This window comes from Cyprinodon variegatus, unplaced genomic scaffold, assembly GCF_000732505.1.
Source record: "Cyprinodon variegatus isolate N-32 unplaced genomic scaffold, C_variegatus-1.0 Scaffold49, whole genome shotgun sequence".
Classification (NCBI taxonomy): domain Eukaryota; kingdom Metazoa; phylum Chordata; class Actinopteri; order Cyprinodontiformes; family Cyprinodontidae; genus Cyprinodon; species Cyprinodon variegatus.
The window spans coordinates 1,738,555-1,753,681 of NW_015150502.1; the positions used below are offsets into that span (position 1 = coordinate 1,738,555).

Genomic DNA, 15,127 nt, shown 5'->3' on the forward strand with positions numbered 1-15,127 from the left:
GTGGTCACAAAAATAAAACACATTCCACAAATGGGTATTTTGGTTTTCCTCTTTCAACGTATTGTCTGACAAACTAAACTGATTTTTAATGCATCTTATTTCCAATGATTCGGCTCCTTTAAACATCAAACAAATTCTGCATCAGTGCTGAGTTCATACCCTCACAATTTAAATAAATGAATGGCGGGGGAAATAAGCTGGGCCGATAAAAGCTTTTAAGAAGCAAACTGAAAGCACACAAATTTACCGTTGAGTTAACCTGCTCAGTCATCATAGGTGTTAACAGAAACCCTACGAAAACATAAGAAGAATACAGGAGGTAATGGTTAACAGCAAACAATAATGAATTAACAAAAAATAATTGTTGAATAGAGGTGATGAACACGGTTTCTGAGTGAATTAAAACAGATACTGTAATCAGTAATAACAAAACAAGATAAAATAAAAGAGTAATAAAAAAAGAGTACATATATTAATTAAATAAAACCCAAATATAATCATTCATTGCTGTCAATAATAACAGTAATGAGCATGGGAACAGAACAACAGCAAAGATGAAAAAAGTCTGTTATTGGATCAAAAAGATTTTCCCACAACTACTCTCCTTTTCTTCCCTTCAGTGGATTCAATGTTTTCTGTAATATTTTTTTAACCTATTTTGTGATTTGTCATCATTTAGCACAAATGATCCCTTCATGCCAGCCTGCTAGTAAAGTTCCTTTTAAGCTCATGTATGCATGATATATGTGCATAAGTGATTACAAATATTAATCCAGTCTGGTTAAAATAACGTGCCACAAAGAATTCTTCAGAAACATTGAGGAAACAAACAAACAGTGTTTATTTTACCTCAAAATGGGGAATATGCTTTAACAGAGCCCATTTATACATTTAACAGAAGAAGCTGTTGTTCTTTCTCTCCATTTCCACAGCATTTTTTAATGTGTTTGAAAAACATTGATGACTAAACCATATGACAACAATAATTTTAAACCTAGGCTTTAGAGGTATTCAGATCTGGAGCCCTAGCATAGGTTCAGCTGCAGATATTATGTATTAAAACAAGAGTCATAATGGCTGCAAAGCCAATAATTAACAACATTGGTGTTAACAAACTGAGGATGCTGAGGAGGTGTTGAAGCTTGAAGCCAAGATGTTGCTGATATTACAAGAAATGATCTGCATCAGCATTTAAATGTGTTTGTAAGAACAATCAGGGCTTCTTTTTAACCCACAGCTTAATATTTTATAAACGATTGACTGGCTACTGATTTGCTTTATGTGTGCTAAAAATTAAAAATAAATCTGAATACACCTGCTGTTCAACCCTCTGTGAGCTGTTTTGATAAATTAAGTGTCGATTACACCTGTGGCAAGAGCAAGACGTAGGGGATACATTTGGATGGAGCCACAGACTGGGGGTTAATCAGCTGATTAGGGAACAGGATGAAGGAAACTAGGCAGGGTTTTTATTTTTCATGACCTGAATTATGTTCTTCTGAATTCAGACACAAAAATAAATCAGTCATTCATAATCTCAATGTAAAAATGACAGTAGAATATGGAACACAGACCAAGATTCAGCAGAACTCATCCTTTGTTATCTTTGTCCTTTTGTTCTGTCAGAAAGCAGGTTTCCTCAGTAAAGTCAGTTCATTAAAACATCCTTAGCTACCCTGTCACTGCATCTAGCATTTGAAAATCCACCTTTTTCTCTGACAGACATACAAAGACAGTAAAAATAAACAAAACATGTCTACTGGATTTAATAGTCTCTTTTTTACAGTCCAGGTCTGCTCCACTCAATCCATGGTTAGGAGCTGAAAAACCCCAAAACATTGAGGACCATGAACCTCCCTACTGCAGGTTTATTTCACATACTGTACCTCTAATATAGGATTATAAAAGACTGTCATTCATGCATTAAATCTCTTTTTCTTCAACATCTGTGAGTTACAGCCTAATGATGGAACAACATTCTGATTTACACTCACACAGTTACAGTAATTGTGTACTTTTCCGCAACACCACAACAAGGAGGATTAGGGTGAAGTTCAAGGAAAATTCAGAAACTATTTCCAGCACAGTGAGGTGACTCAAGTGTCTATAGGGGAAATTTGAAATTATATAATATCAGGTTTTCCTGCAGTATTCTGTAGCAGAGGTGATCATGTGTGCTGTGAGACTGGGAACTTATTTGGTTTTTTTTATTCTTTTTTATTTTTGTAAGCTCTTAAAAATCAGCATGTTATCTAGCATTCATCTATTTACAACATCAGATTGCATAGTTAAAGGTTTCTCCAAATGTGCTCCCTTTAACTTTATGGTTTATGGAAATCGGCTGCTGCCCTAAATCTACTATGGATGGAAGTTATCAAATCCAAACAAATGGCAATTATTAACCTGTCTGAAGAAAGGCCAAACCACCAGGATATAGGATTTCTACTTTCATTATTGTCTCTCTATAGATTTATTTGTGGTTGTAAAACTAATAATGTTGTATACTGTCCTTAATTGTATGATGAACTAGGAATCGATTATGTTTATGATTGAAAACCGGAAATCTGCTTACAGTTGTCAGTCAGGTTATAGATTTTTATAACAGATTTTGATTTGGTTTAATTCTTATCAGCGTGACCTGTTTATATCCTCATAAAGTTGTAATAGTGCTTTGATTTGCCTCAGAGAAACCGTGTCACATTGTCTTCCTTTGGCTCCTTCCCATGTGAGCTTCATTATCTTGTTTTTAACCACTAGATCTGTTTGAAGAAGCAGAGCAATGAGTCCTGCGTAGGTTTCATCAACATGCCATTGCATATGCCATGCCATCTCATTCCTCCACTGAGACCTTAAAGGAGCTATTGCTGTGATTATTTGCTTTTCATGCCATAGATTTACTGGCCCAGTGATTCTCTGTTAAAATATTTTTTCTCCTAACCAAACTACAGCTTCCATTGAATTTATATCCTCAGTTTTTATTCCTTACAGACACTGCTCTAATGGTTTTCAATGATTTTCTCTCTTCTCAAATTTCTACTCATTTGCAGCAGACGCCTGCTCCACTGGAGTGTGTTCCTGCTGAAGGTCTTCACAGGCTGGATTTATACTGGGTGTAATTCAATGGGGATTCTTAGATAACTTTCAACCAGTTGGCATCATGAATCAACTTAAACATCCTTATATTCTATCTATATCAGAATAGTGTGTACATTATTAAACGTGGTCTCACTTTGTGAGTAAATGAGTAATGAAAATTTGTCATGTGTATCATGGATAGCATATTAAGATAACAGCCTCTGTAACAAAACCCTTCCATCATAAATCCCTCTGAACATTAATAAATCACAAATGGGGGCGGAGATATCCTGTAAAGCTGTGTGGGAAAAACAAAGGTGTGCAGTTCACATATAGAGTAATTTTTTTTTTAGATTAATTCAGATTTTAGATTTTTAGATTTTATTACTTAAGCATTAATAGTCTCTCTTTATGTAAATAAAATGGCAACTATCATTGAACTGCAGGTATGTAGTAGAGAAAAAGTCAGGTAAAAGTAAACAAATACTTTAATTGACTAAAGCAGGTTAAGCGTGTGAACATATACACCAAATTAATATAATAAAAGTTTATTTTTTGATATGATTTTTTTTTTTTTTTGCTGTCTAATTTTTTTATTATGGTTCAATCATACATGTTATAGTTTTGTAACATTCATTACAAAATATAATATACAAATATTTTCTTCAATTTGATTTAATCTAATCTTAATGCATTTAATTCTATTTAGTTAAACGTAGTCAGACAAATACTCACAGACTGATCATATAGCTAGAACTTTAGCGACATCTTTCTTTCTCTCTAAGTAATTATCTGTAATTCATGCAGTTCATTTAGAAACCAATGAGCTGCAGTGCAGCACAGCTTAAGATCTGAATGTCCATCACAAAACCAATAAAGCAAAATTAAATCCTACATTTTAACCAAATGCATTTGCTCCCATGATTGTTCTGGAAAAGATGCCTGTAGCACAGATTTTTTTGATTTTTTGTTTGCAAAATGTGTTTTTAAAGAAGTCTTGTGTAATTCAGGATTACTTATGGAAACTTTGCTCTATGTATATATATTCTTTAACAAATTGTGAATATATTCTATGTCACTAAAGTGTTTTTCATCTGTAAATATTGACTGGTTCTATTAATAGTGTGTCTGCAAACAGTGGAATTACACGAGGTGTGGGTGAACTCCAGAGGAATCCACTGCGATTTGACCTTCGGTCTCTGCACTCACAGTCTACCTGTTAAATATTTACGTCAGAGTCCAAAGCCAAGGACACTCGATATGATTGAGAACAAATCATGGAAGCGGGAATTAACAGATAAACTTTTCAGACATTTCTCTGGTTAAATTAGATTTAATTACTCAGTTTAAAAGGAGGTCTTTTGCTACTGCCTCTGTCTCAGCTGCTGTCTTTTCCTTTTACCGAGAGGGTAAGTGAGGACTTCTGGATCAAAACATAGAAATATTAGAGGTTACATGATTGGTTTGCAGGTCAAGTGCGCCAACCAACTCTTCTAGTACCATGGTTCTCAAAATGGTTTACGACTAGTTTAGCTTGGTTCGCTTTGAGTAATTCTGGAGAGAAATGTTATTGTTGACCATTCACGATATAAACAAAGGAAAGAAACCCAAACTGAATGGAACTTATAGGTTTTCACTATATTAAGATTACGTCTAGCTTTTTAAAATGTTACCATTTCCTGGATTACTGAGATTCCTCTCAGCATGTCTAAGCTGAAATAGGATTTAAAATATAATAAGAAAAAGTCACCAAATTATTTCTTTTGTTCAGTTATATTTATTTGGTTCTAATGTAATGTTGTGTAACATTACTTTGTAGTTTTCATTTGATGTTCAAGTACAGAATAAAGTATCTTAATTAGCCTGGATGGAAACTGAAGTCAGCAACCAGGAAGCAAAGCATGTTAACTTCACGTCACTTAATGTAAATAATGACAGACGGCAATAATGTGTTTCTGGTAATCACGCTTGGACAGGCTAACTTTGGTAACACTGAAGAGGTGAAACAAAAAAGTCCCATAAACTTTTTAAATAAGGGATTCAAAAATCATTTCCTGGTCAAAGATGACTCCAAGGTTCTTTACTTTATTGCTGAGATGAGAAAGAGCAAGTGACTCATTAAGCACGTTTGAAAATCTCCATTTTGGAAACTTTAGTTTTTCAGCTTGTTGGACAGGAGGGGTTCAATAAAGTTCTGCCTACCAAGGTGGAATAAAAAAGCTTTAGTAACTTATTACCTAGACTTAGACAAACTTAATTGTCATTTTGTATACACAGTGTATCCAAAACGAAATTCCATTTTGAACAGCTCTCACGACATGTCCATTTCTTAAAGTGCAGCAGTGATCAAATATAAACATAGTCAGAGGACGTTTTCTTATAAAACATTTTGCCCATTTTATATTTTAAGTTCTGGGTTGGTGGGAAATCATCAGCATTTCCTCTTGGAGTATCAACCTTTGATACACATTAAGGAACATGCCGTATTTTCTGCACTACAAGACGCAACTAAACGCCTCCAGTTTTCTCAAAAACCAACAGGATGCCTTATAATCCGGTGCACCTATACGGTGGATCAAGATTAAGCTTCAACAGGTCTTGCAACTACGGGTAGCAGCAGCTGACTCCATTTTCTCCTGTAGAAGAAATAGCGTGACACAGATTTAAACTCAATGCTATCCATAACGCAGCAAAACATGGGAATAGGGCAGCAGCTCCAGAATTAAACATTTATGAATCACTGGTGCGGAAGCAAGAAGATACCCGGCGAAAAGTAAAACAGAGTTTCCGAGGGAACAAAGCAAGATGGATACAGTTAGAGGACCAACTTGTACAGTGTGCTTTTGAACAGAGAGCAGCAAGTAGAAGTGTCTCAAAAGTCACTATTCGAATTAAGACAACAGTGTTGGCACGCAAACTCAAAATCAATGACTTTAGAGTCGATCCTTCTTGGTGCTTTCAGTTCATGAAAAGAATTAATCTTTCCATCCACACACAAGCTACTGTTTAGCAGCAACTGGCAAAAGACTACCAAGAAAAGCTAACCTCTTTCCATGCATACTGCAAAAACAAGATCACTGAAAAAAAGATCCGGCTGGAGCACATCATCAAGGTTCCACCAGGTTCCACTCACCTTTGATATTCCTCTTAACCGTACTGTTGATAAAACGGGAGAACGTACACTGAATGTTCGCACCACAAGGAATGAGAAGTCACCCTTCACTGTAGAAGAAGACCTTGCTAAAAGAAAACTTTCCTGCTGGCATCGTCATCAAAGCTAACTCAAAGGGATTGATGGATTAAGAGATGACTGAGAAGTTGAGAGAAATTTACGTCAGGAGACGGTGGCTTCTTTCACACAGCTCTCTCCCTATTGATCTATGACTCGATGCGCTCCCATATCACCAATCGTTTCAAAAACAAGCGAAGTCCACTAATTCCGTGCTTGCCATCATTCTGAATGGATTGACAAAAGAACTCCAGCAAGTTGGAGAGACAGCACCGAACAACATACGCCACTGCCAGTGGATCATAAATGCCTGGGCTTATATATCAGTCTCAACTGTTGTCAAAGCATTCAGGAAGGCAGAAATTGTCACTGAACTGCCAGACAACAGCAGCGAAATTGACTCAAGTAATGACAACTTTGACGAGACAGAGCCAGGCATGTTGGGCCCCATATTAGCTCAACTGTTCAATTCGGACAATAAAGAAGAAGAATTTGAGGGTTCATTGATGAGAAATTAATGGACAAATTGAAATGTATGTGTTTCTTTTGTGTGTTTACAGCTAAAGAAGGTCATATTGTAAATAATATATTTATAAAGTTTGACTTACTTATATGACTGTTTTATTGTCATTAACTTTAGCGCAGCTGCACTTAGTGGATGCATAACGCAACCACAGCCACTACTATAGCTTCTATTCTATTTGCCTTATAGTGTGCCTTATATATGAAGAAAATGTAAAATAGACAATTCAATGAAGGTGTGCCTTATAACCCGGTATGCTTTATAGTGCAGGAAATACGGTAATTAACCAACATTCTTAAAGCAAACACGATGAACAGGAATATTTATATTCTGTTTTCTAAGAAAACACCTAACAGACTGAGGAAGTTAAATTCATTTCTTTAGCTGCATAGGACCCCTTGCTCAAGGCAAGACAAACAGTGGGATAGTTCAAAAGCGTTTATTTAAACACGGATTCTGCGCTTCATCAGCTGCAGCGGCTAGGGCGTCTATCTGTAAAAGGAAACAGAGGTTAATGACCACATAGATCTAATGGAGGAATATTATGAACGTGAGTCACTAACCTGGTTTACAAGCTCAGTCCATGCCCAGAGAATAAGGTAGGATCCAGCTGGTGCCTGCCAACAAGATGCGGCGGGCGCCGCCCTGTGTGTCCCAGATGCTGCAGCCCCGGAGAACGGAGAACAAGCAGGCATTCAAAACAAGGTCAGGCAAACAGATCAGAACAGGAAGGCTCAGAGGTCCAGGAGTCCAAAGCAGCCCATTCAGACTGGAACAGGCAGGCTTAGTGGTTGAGAGGCAGAAAATGTCTGGATCAGGTGATCAAAAACACTCAGGAACACTAAAAACCCTCTCACAACTGAGATCAGATGGGGAAAAAACAGGCTCAGGGGTTGAGAGGCAGAGCAGGTCAGGATTAGGAAACCAGAAATGCTAAGGAACGCTAAAAACCCTCTTACCACTAGCATGAGAGAATGAGATTAATCTGGCACTGATAACTGGACGCAAGCGCCTTAAATAGAGGCAGGAGCAGGTGGATCAGATGAGCAGTGATTAGAAACCGGGCAGAGTTAGACAGGGGAATAAAATGAATAATTAAACCAGTCATCAGCTCCAAGATAATGACATTTGTTGTAGTTGGCATTATGTTAAAACAGATTTTTTTTTTGAATTGACTCTACGTGTATCAGATGGACTCTCGTTTTCACCTAGTTTATATTACAAGTGACCTAGGCCTCTCAGAAAGGCCCTTTACAACATTAGTCTTTTAAAGTTTCCATTTCTTTATGACTAATGTGTTAGGTTTCTGTTTCTGTTATGTTTTTCTTTTGATATTCAGTTTTGCTTTGCTCTTTGTTTTAAAGGTTTTTATGGTTTAATGCTTATTTTGTTTTGTTCCTTGGGTTTTTCTCAGTTACTGTCTCAGTCTTGGTTCTGTTATATTTTCTTTTTAGTGTTCAGTTTTGCTTTACTCCTTGTTTTCTAGTATTAGAGGTTTTATTTTTTATTTTTCCGTGTTTTCTGGTTTACTCTTAGATACTGTATCAGTCTTGGCTCTGTTATGTTTTTCTTTTGAGTGTTCAGTTTTGCTTCACTCCTGTTTTATAGTCTTAGTGGTTTAATTCTTATTTTGTTCTTTCTGGTTATTTGCAGTTCTCGGGTTTTTATTTGTTGGCCACTGCTGCCCTCTTGAATTCCCCTTTTTTTCTCTTGCTCGTTGTTTCTGCTCTGCTCAGACCTTCTCCTAATCTGCTCGTTAACCCTCTCTTTGTTTCAGTCTCCCAGATATACTCTCTGTTCTGTTCTTCTTTGCTGGATCCTCGTCTAACCTCACCAGTCTTCCTCCTACTCGTCTCTCTGAGCCTTCTTCCTGGTTACAGTTTTTCCCCTGATGACGCCTAGGTTTTTTGTAAAGTTTTGACTTGTGTTTTCTTTTCTTTAAGATCTTTGAATTTTTGGACTCCTGGTTTCTCGTTTGTTTTTGGACTTTGTTTTCATTAGATTTTTGGATTCCTGTTGCCTTTGGTTTTGGATGTTGTTTTTCAGTTCTCTTAATTAAATCAACTAAAAATTCACATCTGTCTGCCTGCCTCTGCTTTTGGGAAAACAATCCACAAACAAACCCTGAAAATGATTTGTGTTGTTGGGGTACCTCAAGGATCTCTGCTAGGGCCTTTTCTGTTTTGACTATACATTTTTCATTGTGTCAGATCTTGAAGTACTACAAGAATGTTTCGTTTTTTTTTATCTCTGTGCTGATAAGATATATAGATTTAATAGACACCCAGAGATTCATTAACTATCTGAACTTGGCAACTGTTTGACAGAAATCAAACAATGGCTTTAATACAACTAACAACTAAATGTGAACAAAGTAGACCTTGATTATTGACTATTATCAGGCAACAACTTACGTCTCTGGTCCCGTCTTTTTTAAGCTTCCTCCTGGGTGTCATTTTCCACGTTTCTTTATCCTTTGAGCATTATTCTAGAAAACTGGCTCAAATTTTCAAATGATAAAACTTGAATAATAAATTATTGTTAATGCCTTTGTCTTGTCTCGTTTAGACTGCTTTAATGGTTATTTTTTACCAGTTTTAGTGAATAAGCTTTAAATCTGCTTGAGACATTATTTCTGTTCTTGCCTCTCTGCACTGACTTCCTGTACAATATAGGATACATTTTAACATTTTGGTCCTAACATTCAGGGCAGTAAATGGCAAAGCTGTTGAATACATTAATTGTTTATAGATGCCATACTGTTCCCCCTATGAAAGCTCTGAAACTCATTGTCATTGTGCTACATGAACTCCACTGACCTTTTAAAGAAATAATGACATGTATTAAATAAAAAGAATTTTAACTAGACTGTATATATATTTGCAGCATGTTTTTATTGTAAGCTTCTGTGTGATTCTAATATCTGTAAAAGTTGCCATAAAAATAAACTTAAATTTTTTCCTCTGCGTTCTGTCTTAAAGCCAGAAGCAAGAGACAGCAGAGACCAATATTCCCCATCCTGTATAATGAAGATAATTAACTTCTGATTAAAGATGAGGAGAGAGGTTGATAAAAAGACACCAGGTAAGATTTATTTAACCTTTTTATAATAAATTTTGTGCATATGTCAAATTATCTATTCAAAATAATCCACTGTGCTTTCACGCTCAATAACTCCCCTTTTCCGTAAGATGATTACACGTTCTTGCAAATATTTCAGTAAGTGCAAAAAAAAAAAACCTTTCCAAGAAAAAAACTGAAAGTTCTTCTTGCATACCAACTTTATCTTTTAATTCTTTTCTTTGGATTCATACGTTTATTAACAGCACCCTGAAATCAACTGATGTTTTCAATGGAAAAGAAAAAAAAAAACTCTCAGTAGGGTGGTGTGGAAATGGAACAACATGGGAAAAAAAATATTTACAGTTACTGAAGTTCAAGAACACTTTCTGACAGTCACAAGCAGAAGACGACCAAACTGTATTTTAAGTATTTTGAGCATCACCCCCTTTTCCGAATCCACCTACTGTACTGCTTTGGTCTAACTTTAGGTTTTTGTTTGAGTCCAGACAGGGAAACATCAGATGTGAAGACTTATATTAAAATGTATAGCTTCTGAAAACCAGTTAGTCTGGATGGCAGGCTGGGCTCACCATACATAGAGGCTACCCTCCATCCAGTCAAAAATGGTAGCTTAGCAGGTAAAGAAACCACAAACTTATAACAGACCTCATGGTTTCGCATCAGCAGTGGTCCTTTTACTACAATTTCCCCATTGAGGGAAAATAAAGGGATTTTCTATTCTATTCTCCTCTTCCAGGGTAGAGGTAGACTGATACAAGCACTGATCCTCAATTCATGGCATTCTGAAGTCTTGCCTTATTTTGTTTAATTTGTTACAATAATCTCTTTTTATTGAGACTTGTGTAACAACTATTATCACTGTGCCACTTCTGTCATTTAAATTGAGGAAGAAAAAGAAAGTTTGGCTTAAAAATGGGCCCCATATTGGTCAGTCTCTCATCTTAGACTGAGGCTAATCTTATTGTAATTTTGTTTGCATAAGGTGTATACAGAATTAAGTTTTGTTGCATATGGCTCACGACAATGTCAAAAAATACAAACAAATTAGATAAAATGTTAAGCGCAGCAGTGATATGAATGTACCATATTGCAGGAAGGAACTGTTTTAAAAAAATATTAAATAAGGAAACAATCAACAACGTTCAGTGCAAAATAACGGTGCAAAATGTCAGTAAAAGTGGAGGTCCAAGGTGTCAAGGGTTGAGTGGGGGGTTTTGAGGACCCAAATGCAGAGACCAGGAAGCAGAGGTGAATTTTGCAGATTTAATGGAGCAACTGAGGAAAAACACAAAAATACAAAGAACCCCAAAACATTAGGGAAAACTTACATAGGAAGCCAGAGACAAAGGAAGCAACACAACAACAAACCAGCACTCAGTGACTTTCAGAAGTGGGGTATATATTAGGAGACTGAACCAAGAAAACCAAATTAGCAGATATGGAGCAGGTGTGAGTAGACTAACAAGAAGGGACCAAGGGAGAAGAAAACAAACACAAGAGGGCAACAGAGAGCAAGCAGCACAAGACCTAAAGAACTCAGCACTGGTAAAACTACAAAGACACAGAAAGACACAAATAAACTAAAAATAAACCCAAGCAGAGAGCAAAAACCCTGACAAAGATTTTCTTTGTCAATTTTTCTAAACGTTTAAAACATTCACAAATCTGAAACATAAGATAGAATTGTCAAAAGGTGCTTTTTTTTTAAATATATAACCTCATTAGGACACATCAATAGTAATTAATACAGCGAGTATATATTGATCTGCTTAGTTTCAAACTGTTCCTGCTGTTCTTTCCTGTTCAAAGTTTTAATCAAATAGCATGTTTCTGGTATTGAAGGTCAAAAAGTTTAGATTCCTTTATGGCATGCAGCTAGATTCTCTTGCCTAAAGGTATTTTGGTGGTCTGATTACCCAGCAGCTCCAAAGATTTCTCACAGCTGCAGCAAACAATGCCTCGGTCCCCTGACCTTCCACCCTCAGGCTGTGGGACACAAGATCCGTCTGAGTGAGGGCTGTCGACGTGCAGACAGAAGTGAAAACACCTTCAACGGTGGCCTGGTGTTCAGCAACCGCCCTGTGAGAACCTGTGAGAGGATCCGGGTGCAGATCCTGAAGCGGACACCACAATGGAAGGGAGCGATCCGTGTGGGCTTCACTAATGTACCTCCATCAGGAAGATCTCGGCCTCTGCCACACATGGCCATGCCAAACCTCACAGACACCCCGGGACACTGGGCTATTCCTGTGCACGAGTCCCGCTGTGGGGAAGGCTCGGTGCTGGAATTCTGGGTCTCTGCTCAAGGCTACATACATGTGAAACCTCATAACGGCAGGAGGAAAAACTATCTGATAAAAGTCGATCTCCAACAGCCTCTCTGGGCCATGATCGATGTCTATGGTCAGACATCTTCCATCTTCCTCCAGGGTAACTTTAACACACCTACATTTTGATTGACTTACAATCTGTTTTTTTTTTTTGTTCTTTCTCAAAGAAGCACATATCAGAACTAGAAATACAAATAATTCAATGAATTATTTCCTGCTGCAGGCTCAGAGAAAAAGGAATTGCTTTCCACTAGAAGATCCTGTCCTGCACCTGATCCTCTCATCAGACCTCCTTGCAGTTTCAACCATGATTATAAAGCTCCCAGTAAAAAATCTGACTTCATCCCCTTCCTAGACATGGAAGTACCAGCAGGTATGTCTCCTGCCAACTTAATTTGGCTTCTGTTCCCCTTTAAAGTGGAGGATTGATTGACTGATGGTTTTTAACTACTTTCTCTCCTCTGTTAGCAGCTAACAGCTGTGTGGTGTGCATGGCAAGAGAAACTGACACCACACTGTCCTGTGGACACCGCTGTTTATGCACCCAATGCACCTCCAGGATCTTGAGGGAGTTTGGTACCTGCCCGCTGTGTCGCCTAAAGATAGACACTATTATTGATGAGGAAGTGACTGTTTTCTAGCTGCCTGATGAAGCTGCCGAGAGCATTAATGCCATCTATTGAGAGACCGGAGCAAGGAAAGCACTACAGATTCAGTAACACCTACAGCAAATTGGATCTCCTGCTGAGCAGCATAATAATATTGATATATTTTTTTAACAGCACCTTTCGAGACACTCAAGATCACATAAAAAATTAAAATACAAAAATGCAAATACAGGAAGATAAAAACAATTATGGGGAGGGACAATAGCAATGCATTTACAAATAAGCGAGCTAGAACAGATGAGTTTTGAGACTGGTTTTGAAGAAGGAGAGAGTCAATACTGTGGAGGTCAGAAAGGAGTGAGTTCCAGAGCTGGGGAGCAGAGCGGCTTAAGGCTCTGCTCCCCAGCTGGATTGAGGAGGAGGATCTAAGGGAGCGGGAGGAGGTGGTGATGTGAATGAGGACTGACAGATATGGAGGAGCAAGGTTATGGAAAGCTTTGAAAGTGTAAAGAAGGATTTTGAATTGTATTCTAAATCGAACTTGGAGCCAATGGAGTTGCTGAAGAACAGATGTAATATGATGGAAAGAGGGGGTTCTGGTGATGACACGAGCTGCTGAGTTCTTAAGAAATTGGATTTTATGGAGGGATTTATGAGGAAGGGCAAAAAGAAGAGAAATACAATAATCAAGACGGGAGGTGATGAGTCTGTGCATAAGGACAGAGGCAGTGTGTGTGGTAAGGGAGGAACGGAGGCGGTTAATGTTGCGAAGGTGGAAGTATGCAGACCGGGTAATTTTATTTATGTGTGACTGAAAGGATAGGGAGGAGTCGAGGATGACACCTAGACTTTTGACGTGAGAGGAGGGGGAGACCAAGGAGTGAGAAACTACTGATTTTGGATAGGGTGAATTTGGTGGTGACGAGGAGGAGTTCGGTTTTATCACTGTTTAGTTTCAGGAAGTTTGAGGTGAACCAGTCTTTAATTTCAAGTAAGCAGTTAGTAAGGGACAAGGGGGGGAAATGGAGGAAGTGGGTATACTGGATAAATAAAGCTGGAAGTCATCCGCGTAACAGTGAAAATTAATGGTAAATTTGTGCAAAATACTGCCAAGGGGAAAGAGGTAGGTGATATAGAGGAGGGGGCCAAGAACTGAGCCTTGAGGGACACCAGTAGTGACAGAGGAAGGGTGCGATGTAAAAGATTTGAGTTGAATAAACTGAGTGTTGGAGACATATGAGCGGAACCAGTCAAGAGAGGTATGAGAGATTCCAAGAGAGGTTAATCTATTAACTGGAATGGGATGAGAAATGGTATCAAAGGCCACACTAAGATAGAGGAGGATGAGGATGGAGAGGAGTCCAGAATCTGCAGCTGTGAGGAGAACATTTGTGATTTTTATTAGGGCGGTTTTATTACTATGGGAGGGGCGAAAACCAGACAGGAAAGGCTCGTAAAGACTGTTGAGGGTAAGACAGGTGTGGAGTCGAGCAGACACACATTTTTTCGAGTATTTTAAAAATAAAGGGGAGATTTGAGACAGGACGATGATTGTTATAATTAGTGGGATCAGAACCAGGTTTTTTCATAATCGGGGAGACAGGTGCAGGTTTCAAAAGTGAGGGGACAATCCCAGAGGAGAGTGAGGAATGAATAATGGAAGTAATGAAGGAGAGGAGGGAGGTTGGACAGGTTTTAACCAGAGATGTGGGGAAGGGGGTCAAGAGAACAGGTTGAGGACTGGGATTTACAGATGAGATCAGAAATTTCAGAACAAGTGGACAGTAGGAAGCAGGCGAATGACAGGCTATAGTGAAGGGGCAGAGGGGAAGGGGGAGGCAGGGGGGTCACATGTAGTTGCTGTTGAATGAAGCTGATTTTTTTTATTATAAAATTAGAGCAGACTAATAATTCTGCAAATGAAATCAGAAAGTTAATTAAAAATGTTTGAAGAATTCTGGGATACTGAGGTTTTTTTGTAGGTAATGAAATAGAAAGTTTATCTAATAAAATTAACCCTTTGTAATAACGATGAAGACATGTTCTGTCTTATTTGCACTGAAGGGAATTTGCAATACTGTTCGAAAAACATATATTATTTGCTTGTTCAAACTCTTTTACCTGAGAATGCTTTTGTATTATAGGAAATATTATCTGCTTAATTTTGTAAACTGTGCCCATGGAAAAAAGACATTCAGGAATGGGAATTTTTCAGGAGCATGAATTTCTAGCTCGATGTTTTTACCTGTTTTTCCCTGTATTGAATGTGTGAAATAAA

General features: G+C 37.8%; 1 protein-coding gene across 1 annotated transcript; it reads left to right on the forward strand.

Moving 5' to 3' along the window:
- The first annotated feature begins 4,353 nt into the window (after positions 1-4,353).
- LOC107082298 (E3 ubiquitin-protein ligase NEURL3-like) lies at positions 4,354-14,613 on the forward strand. The gene is made up of 5 exons (XM_015370898.1): positions 4,354-4,484; positions 9,809-9,911; positions 11,832-12,341; positions 12,465-12,614; positions 12,710-14,613. Exons 2-5 carry the CDS (start codon positions 9,881-9,883, stop codon positions 12,880-12,882), a joined length of 864 nt encoding a protein of 287 aa, XP_015226384.1. The 5' UTR covers positions 4,354-4,484; positions 9,809-9,880; the 3' UTR covers positions 12,883-14,613.
- Positions 14,614-15,127: the final 514 nt, after the last annotated feature.